Here is an 8,650-nt window from a genome sequence, read left to right as displayed (position 1 = left end):
ATAGTGCACATGATTTGACACGCGAATTGTCATTATAGTGGTTGTGTTAGCATTGGTATCTCCTTATTGGGGGCAGTGGTGATACTTGTGGAAGGAGATGTAGTTCTGGTCCTATCCTATAATAATTCACTGACACGTGTATCTGAAGTGCAGGAGACATTCATCTGGTCATCTGTGCTACAAGGCTGCATTGTTCTGAGGTACTGGCCTGCTGGTCCTCTCAGGGCAAGCGATAGCTATCAGAAGCAGCTGGAAGCCAAGAGCAAAACACCACAGCCTCTGGCTAAGGCTCTGTAATCTTCTGCCCAGTGTAATTGCCCCACCGCTGCCATCCAATACTTTCAATAGGTGCATAGATAACAAGGTCAGGTGAGGAATGACAAACATGCCAAACATTTAGATTGTACGAAACACATTAAAAATGTGGAATGCGGAGTATGTTTTTGTTATGGAATACTTTTATGTAATTGTCATCCATGTGATGATGGAAAATAATTCATAATCCATTGCTGAAGTAATTGACAGATTAATGTGTGTCTGTGTATAACTTTCAATCAAATGCAAGGTCTTCAACACATAATGTATGTTCAAAAGACACATGGATTCACAGAGTTAATGAATGTATGATTGTCTTTGTCAGTAAAAATATATATAATCACTGTGTCTACATGTTCACAGATGTATGGACTAATGAATAATTATTGCACTCATACATTTATTATGCCTACTGTTACAGCTCAGCCCTGCTATATCAGTGTGCCTTCAAAGTGTCACACACACTCAAAGGTACATGATCAGATGTCCCTGGCGTTAGCTCTGCATGAACAGATGGAAGTTGGTGCGGGTGAACTCCTGGTGGATGGTGTCGATGAGGGAGTCGGAATCTGCAGTGTGCTCTGTGCCAGCCCTGCGCGGCTGGGCCGGAGTGGTGTGCTCTGGGGTATAGGTGAAGGAGAAGGTGCTGCGGTAGATGAGGCCGTCCACCCTGAGCAGGGACAGGGGCACGGTGATGGGGTGCCTCAGCCACCTCCACTCTCCACTGAACACGGACACATCGGGAACCACGCACAACATGGACTTAGGGGTCCTGTGTGTAACAGAGAAAAAGCAGACAGGGAGAGACTCAAATATGTAACAATATGGTTATGTAACAGTTTGGAGCTCTTAGTTTTAGACTTGGTTTTGAATTGTCTGGAAAATAATAGAAAGTAGAAATGAAACTGTCAAAGTAATAGGCTGAGATTGCCTCCCAATAGCCATAGTTTATAGCCATATCAGAGTTCTGTTCAGTTTTTCTGAGAACAGGTTCTATATGGGTGGGCATACAGGTCAACTCATCTGGGGGTCATAAAAGTGTCATGCCCACAGCCTTTACAAGCGCTCTCAGTATAATACAGACACATCCAAGGTGTCACTCAACAGACTCAATGTAAGCCTCTAAGCACCTGCCTCCCATGCTAAAATAATTAGCTTTGACCAAATCAGCTATAGAAGGGATAATGTAGAGTCCACTGATCAGTTTCAGAAAATAAATTCCGACAAATTAATGGAACGATGTGGCAGAACTACAGAAACAAAGAGACTACAGTCTGGCTCTCGTATACTGTCCTGCTACCATTGTACTTAAGTGCTCCCCTTACCCCTTACTTCCCTGCTTGCCACATTTTGTCAAATATCTAAACTATGTATAGCAGGGGTGTTCAAGATGGTAATATGGGAGTACTGTCAGAACGGTGCCCCGAGGGTGTCTTCTCACTGGGCTTCCTCACTGACACTCTCTCATGTGCGCCTGGCAAAGGTTAAATGACCTGTGAAAAGATTTGAAGAGCTCCCTTCAGACCACTTTCACCTGGTACTTTTTCACCAAATATGGCTAGTCCTTGTTCTGCTTCAATTGCATGGCCAAGGATTTGTGGTGAGGCTAGAAGAGAGTGCTGTCCTCCACCTCTCGTTTCAGTAAGATAGTTATTCCAGGTATGTGGAGCACTTTGAAAAAGTACCACTCATATCCAACATGGTAATTTATCAAAGGTTCCTCCAGTTTACAAGGGGAGGGGGCGGAAGTGATAAAATGTGCAACAGACCGCTTTAAGCGTACACAGACAAGACTCAGTCTGACACCAGAAAAATTCACTTGGGCTGAGCGATAAAATATGCTCACTTGGTCCATTTAGTGCAATAACATGCGTATAGGAGCTAAAGCAACTTGTTGCAACAAGTTTTCTGTTACATCCTTGTAAATAAATGTAATGTTGTCTGTGTCTGACTTGAGGAAAATATGTACCTCAGAGAGAATAACTGATGTTATTTAATAGCACATGTCTGTAACATGTCTGTAAATCCACATAGTTTTCTCACATTAGAACACATTGTTATATACAACTAATTCCAACTGTGCTATGCACAACTCCAATATGCATACATTCATATACATCGGGCTAAATAACTAATAATGAAGTATACATTGTTGAAGGATACCGTATATAAAGATCTTACCTGAACATCGTCTCTGCCTCAACGTCTCCAAACCAAACCTTCAGGTGAGGGCCAAAGTTTTCACCGTGCAATTCCAGCATGGCCACATGGCCCCCCCCATTCAGCTACAGATTTAAACAGAGACCACACAGGACTGAACAACCAAAAACAACCGACACAGTACTTTTCAATTTCATGCAAAATGACTGAACACACATTCAGTGATTGTATGGAAGATCACATTTGTAAGAAAAAAGTAATAATTTTGGTGAACATCCATCAAAGGCACCTTTCTCTGTAATAGTGCATACATGAAGTCTTTCATGTCTCCACTGCATTTAAAAAATGGACTTTGAAGTATTGAAGTGCACTCCTGATTTACACATCAAGCCCACAATAATATGGTTACAACCATGACATTTCACAAACTCTGTTAAATTGCATGTTCTTGTGAAAATGGTGAAAATGACAGAGCAGAGTTTGACAAGGTGGCCTTTTTGCGGTAAAGAAGAGCACAGCACAATGGTTACTGTGCATGTTTCAAGTAAAGCACAGCCACCACAAAAGAAGCATACAATGAAATGGTCGGCAAATGTTGGGATCCAAAATGTCAAGTATTTTTTTGTTTATATAGATTTGTTCTGTTTAATATTTCCTACAAAGGTATTTTGTACAAACAAACCCATGTTGCAACGTAAAAAATCTCCTTGTTGAAGGACACCTATATCACCTTATTATTACAGGCCTTGAATGGAACATACTTGTTTTCATGTCAACCCCTAATCTAGTGTTCCCTGTTCTCACCTCCAGAGCTGTGATGACAGGAACGGGGCTGATGGAGCCCTGACTCCAGGTCAGACTCTCGCTGAAGGTGTACTCCACCGTCTCTGTTCCAATGATGGTCCAGCAGGAGCCATCGTTTAATAATTCTTTACTCTGCTCTTGTGGACATGGAGAGGCCTGTACAAGAGACAGAGGAAGAGACAGACAGATATTTATTTATTAACTATTATTGTAAATATATATATATATATATATATATATATGAATGAGTAACTACAGAGAAGGGCCAGCAAAAGAACCCCCTATTAGCCCTACTGAGACGTGTCACAGAAATATTCATGGAATTTATGGACCCGTGTCAAATATCAATTTGGAGTGAGAAATAGAATCAGGGTGTCTGAAGAAAAGAAGATGCTGCACTTGTAGTTGCTCTCTCTCTCTCTCTCTATATATATATATATATATATATATATATATATATATAGAGAGAGAGAGAGAGAGAGAGAGAGAGAGAGAGAGAGAAAGCCAGGGATGGGGATCATCCCTCAAAAAGCAACTACAAGTGCAGCATCTTCTTTTCTTCAGACACCCTCTGATTCTATTTCTCACTCCACACGCTATAATGGTTTATTAAGCTACACACATGCCATAAACATTTATGAGGTCACAGAGGTCTGAACCTATGTGCATTTTTCAGATAATTTTTTTTTTTAAAAGCTAAATACAACTGAATGAAAAATGAATGAAATTCTCCTTCGAGTGTCTGCATGTACAATTTCTTATTTAGTGTCTGATATGTGTGAGAGTTGAGAGAGGGGTCGGGTGCCCAGCCCCTCCCTCCCAATACAGTTCAAATTTGGAAGGCACTTAGGCAGCAGGTGGATTGCTCGTAAGATGGCAGCATACAGCATCCGGTAAGATGAAAGCAATGACTGACATGACATTATAAGAGATGTTCAAAAATAGTGGCCTGGTACCACATCAGGAGTAGACTATCTACAGTCTACAGTATGAAACATGGTAAATATGGAACACTGGTCATGATGAAGGGTAGGCTATGTCATATATAGTAGCATTTCACACAACATCACTCTGGTAAACCTGCACGGTATCCAGAACAAGTGTACAGTATGAAACATTTCAAACTAAATTTGCAAATGAAAGTAGCCTAGGTCCAATTTCATTTTGTAACGTTGGTCTGCATTAGTGTCTCAATAAAGTTTATTTTTATAGCCTAGTTGGCTAAATATGTAAGCTAACCTTATTAATTATCATGTTTCTACTCTAAGACTGCATTTTAACACAAAATAATGCCCTTAATACCTAATATCCAAGCAGTAATGCTCATTAATATGAAAACTTTCAGGCCTGTGTATTGTTCTATAATAATAATAGATACATTCATTCTCTGCTCAGCTACCTTACAGTAAACTATCAACACAAGGTCCAATTTAGCCATGTCCAAACCCACAGAAAACAAGTAGAACAGAGGAAGAGACCGAAATGCACCAGTCTGTTTCTTAGGGAAGCCAAGAACCAAATACCCCCCCCCCCTCACACACACACACACACACACAAAGGATCTTAATCACAAGTAAAATAGCCTTATGTAGTTGAATATTGAATATTCTTAACCCCACCACCACCACCTCACTCGTTGTAAAACACTTGGTACTGCCCTGGCTACACATATTTTAACTAGTTGAAAGAAGTTGAGTTGTACTCTCTCAAAGTATGAGTATGGTGGTAAGATATGTTCTTTTGCATTCAGTCTTTCTTGTGAAGCATTGGCCTGTAAATGGCTCGTAACATTTACCTGGAACTGGATTATTTTCTCATTGGAGAGACACAAGTACATCTGGTTGTTGTCCTTGAACTGGAAAGCACATTTATGCAGCTGAGACACGGGCTCGTCCACATCCAGTATGGCATGTTGCTTATTGACTTTCCGAATCACCTTCAAAAAACATAAAAGTCTGTAGGAAGTTGCAGTCATTCATGTTTCACAGTAGTTTAGTGATGGGCCATAAAATATTAAAATAGGGTATTCTATACAGGTCACACTTAATTAATTTCATTCATATTAGAACTGGAACATCACAGAATTAAAGAAGTCTGTCCAAGATATAATGATTAATAAGAACTATGGAGAGGCAAGTGTAACAGACCTTTTTGCATAGGCATAACGCATTCTGTGCTATGAAACGCATTCATTTATATCAAAACCATGTAACAATGAAATGCCTTTTGTCCATGAAAAACACAAAGGCGTTAGCATTGTGTCCACAAAACACTGAAGAGAGCACATTGAAAACTGAAGGACTGAAAACAAAGCAGATGATTCATGTCAACACTGACTTGACTGAATGCTTTTCATTCTGTGGGCCAAGGGCTGATTGCACTTCTCACTTTGTGGACGAAATTTACTCATTTCATAGATGAAAGTAATTCTGTCCATGTAATAGACACTCTAGGCCAACATTTATACTTCTGTGGCTCGAAATATACAATGCGCTCCACAATCATCATTCCGTGCCATTGAATGTTCGTTTTTTCCACATAACAGTTTTATTTTATTGAAAGCATGATATGCACGAAAGAACTTTGGTCCAATTCAGAAAGCAGTCCGTCCATGAAAGCAAAGGCTTCTTCAACTTCCGTGGATGTCATTGTTTTGTACTAAGTACTAAATGAATTATGTCCAAAGGCTATATTACTGTATGTATGATGTGCACAAAAAAGATTATTGTCCATACATTCCATTAGTGGGCCAATTACAGAATGCATTCAATCCACGTAAGCAGAGGCTGCTTGAACTTTTATACTTCATTAATCTATGCGTTTTATGGCACAGAGGGCGTTCTGTCTGCAACAAAAAGGTTTGTTACACTTGGCGCACCATATAGAACATCTGCAGTATCCACGCATGCATACCACTTCAGAGATTTCAAGCCATCTGCTACACTTCTCATGGCCCTGAGACCATACTGACTTACTTTTTCCAGTTTCCTGAGTGTACACTTTCTAATTAAGGATGGTTGTGCACAGACCACAAGACACAGGTTTGGCCTTGAGGGGTACCTGACTCACAGATTCGTGGACCCACTCACAGACACCACACTGCCTGACTGCCTTCTGTTCCTCTGTTGCAGTCCACATGACTTTGAATTGTAATGCAAACAGAGAAAACCTGGCCAAGACTATGTGGAACTTTACATACAAAAATAACACTCCCACTCTGGAAACAAACCCATTAGCAATTTGCTTCACCTAAAGCAACATGATGAGGGTGCACATTACCTAAATCATCCAGTGTTTTAATAGAGCTCAACTGTGGGTTTAAGATTAAATGTTAAATCAGCACATAACCAGGTGGGGGAAGACAAAGAGATCTCCCCAAAGGTACAAGCAGGGTGGAAATATACATAGCTGCAAGCCATAAGATACAGCCCAGAAATTAAACAATAAAAGTCATCATTTTTCTAATAAAGCATGATATACTGTGCACTTGAGTCAATATTAAATTAAGACGCAATTAAGTCTCTGTATATTGAACCGAATCTGTACAGGACAATTGCAAAAGCTTTGCTGGGTGTTATTTAATATCCTAGCTGCTGAAAACCTAACTTAAACAACAGCCCTCATGGTGTAAGAAATGTAGAAATACGAAGAGAGTAGAATAGTACAGAGGGGAGTTTCAGCATTTTTTTTCACACAGGGAATGAGAAGGTTGCTGCTCTGTGATTCTTGGCAGGTCACAGTACCATTGGAGGTAGGGCCACTCCAGTGTCAGTGCACACTAACTGGACCACACAGCCGTAGCAGATATAACCCTCACACACTGAGTAGTCCCCATGGGCCGAAGGCTGGTCTCCCACTGCAGACAGATACAAACAGTCCTACAGTGGTTATTGTTACCTTCATCATCAAACTGACTATTAAACAGATTTGCAGTCATGAATGGGAACCGTGTGAAGATCTGTCATGTGATTGTTCCCACCTAAAGTGATAGCGAAGGCGGTCCACTGCCTGGCACTGGCCACAAAAGATCCATCCTCCACAGCCAGGTATCGCGTGCTTACTGTCTGGGACCGCAAACGGTTAAACAGGGAAACACGAGATCCTGAGGAAATGCACACTAAAGCAGACAGAAGGAGAATGGCAGGGAGAGAGAGAGAGAGAGAGAGAGAGAGAAAGAGAGAGAGATAGAGAGAGAGAGAGATGAAAGGGGTGATTTTCATTAATACTGTGTGCAAATGTGCTCTGCCACATGTAAACTCATTCACTCACACACACTCAAAAGGAAGATGTAGCATGACAAATGTATATCCGCCTCCTTTCACAGATAAAACACATTGTTCCTTCAGCAGTAGTGTGTGAAATTTGACGTCACCTCACTTGTGATCGCAGCTGTCAAACACTTATGGCACCTCTCTTTTTTACCTCTGGACAGCCGAAGTCAACAGAGAGTTTGCCTCTCGACTGCGTTCCAAGGTCAGAAGGTCAAATGTTGGCAGTTGCAAGCTTGACCTCTGACTGTGATCCATTCCCTCTCCCTGCCACACACACACACACGCACAGACACAGACACAGACACAGACACAGACACAGACACACACACACACACACACAGAGACACATCTAATTTCTCACAGTCAGCATTCTTCATGGACTGTCTCTTCTGGGACGGCTTGGAGATGACTTTTATCAGCTTGCTGTAAAAGGAGCCCACTTCCTGGCCGTTGCTGAAGAAGAGCTTGAGAACCAGGCGGAAGTGTTTCCTTTTGTCCGTGTCCGATATGTACAGGGTCTTAGCACAGGCAAACATCTGTCACAGAGGGACGACCAGAGAAAAAGACAGAGAGAAAGTGTGAACGTGAATGTGTGAACAACCATGAAAAACCATGTCTCCCATGTGTCTGTTGACTCTGTCAATAGTGCCCTCAAATAAAAATGCAGTTTAATCTAGACTGGGTAAATATATCGTCCAGTCTTGACATTTACTTTCGAATGCTGTTGATGTGCTTTTGCCCATAAAAAGGCATCCCCTTGATCTACTTCCGCGTCATGTCTCTCACCCTGGTATCAGACTGCTCCTCAAAGCTTAGCTTGAAGGTGTCTGCCTGTGTGCCTTCTGTGCAGTCCAAGCTCATGTAGCCACAGAGTCGACAGCTGGCCTCTGCTAGTCCAGTAGCTGCACAAGACATGAACATGAACTCTGAATAATGTTCTTTCTGTCATAGGAATAGGAAGGGTGGTAAATGCAGAAGGACTGATGACTGTGTACTTTTCCCGCTTTGAGTGGCAGAGGTGCTGACCTTTCAGATGCTCTTGTTTGAGTTTCCAGCCCGATCCGCTGAGGTAAACACATGGCGGGGGGCAGAAGAATCTG

General features: G+C 41.5%; 1 protein-coding gene across 1 annotated transcript in view; it reads right to left on the bottom strand.

The window, feature by feature from the left end:
* Positions 1–555: 555 nt before the first annotated feature.
* rbpjl (recombination signal binding protein for immunoglobulin kappa J region-like) overlaps positions 556–8,650 on the bottom strand; it is a 13,737-nt gene continuing 5,642 nt past the window's right edge. The window contains exons 4-12 of the mRNA XM_031567139.2: positions 8,577–8,647; positions 8,337–8,452; positions 7,912–8,086; positions 7,259–7,396; positions 7,023–7,135; positions 5,075–5,215; positions 3,280–3,435; positions 2,497–2,600; positions 556–1,087 (exon numbers count right to left, since the gene is read on the bottom strand). Of these exons, the coding sequence (XP_031422999.1) occupies positions 811–1,087; positions 2,497–2,600; positions 3,280–3,435; positions 5,075–5,215; positions 7,023–7,135; positions 7,259–7,396; positions 7,912–8,086; positions 8,337–8,452; positions 8,577–8,647 (1,291 nt within the window). The 3' untranslated portion in view covers positions 556–810. The remainder of the gene's footprint in view (positions 1,088–2,496; positions 2,601–3,279; positions 3,436–5,074; positions 5,216–7,022; positions 7,136–7,258; positions 7,397–7,911; positions 8,087–8,336; positions 8,453–8,576; positions 8,648–8,650) is intronic.

Source organism: Clupea harengus, chromosome 5, assembly GCF_900700415.2.
Source record: "Clupea harengus chromosome 5, Ch_v2.0.2, whole genome shotgun sequence".
In the NCBI taxonomy this organism is placed as follows: domain Eukaryota; kingdom Metazoa; phylum Chordata; class Actinopteri; order Clupeiformes; family Clupeidae; genus Clupea; species Clupea harengus.
This window is presented reverse-complemented; position numbering and strand designations above follow the sequence as displayed.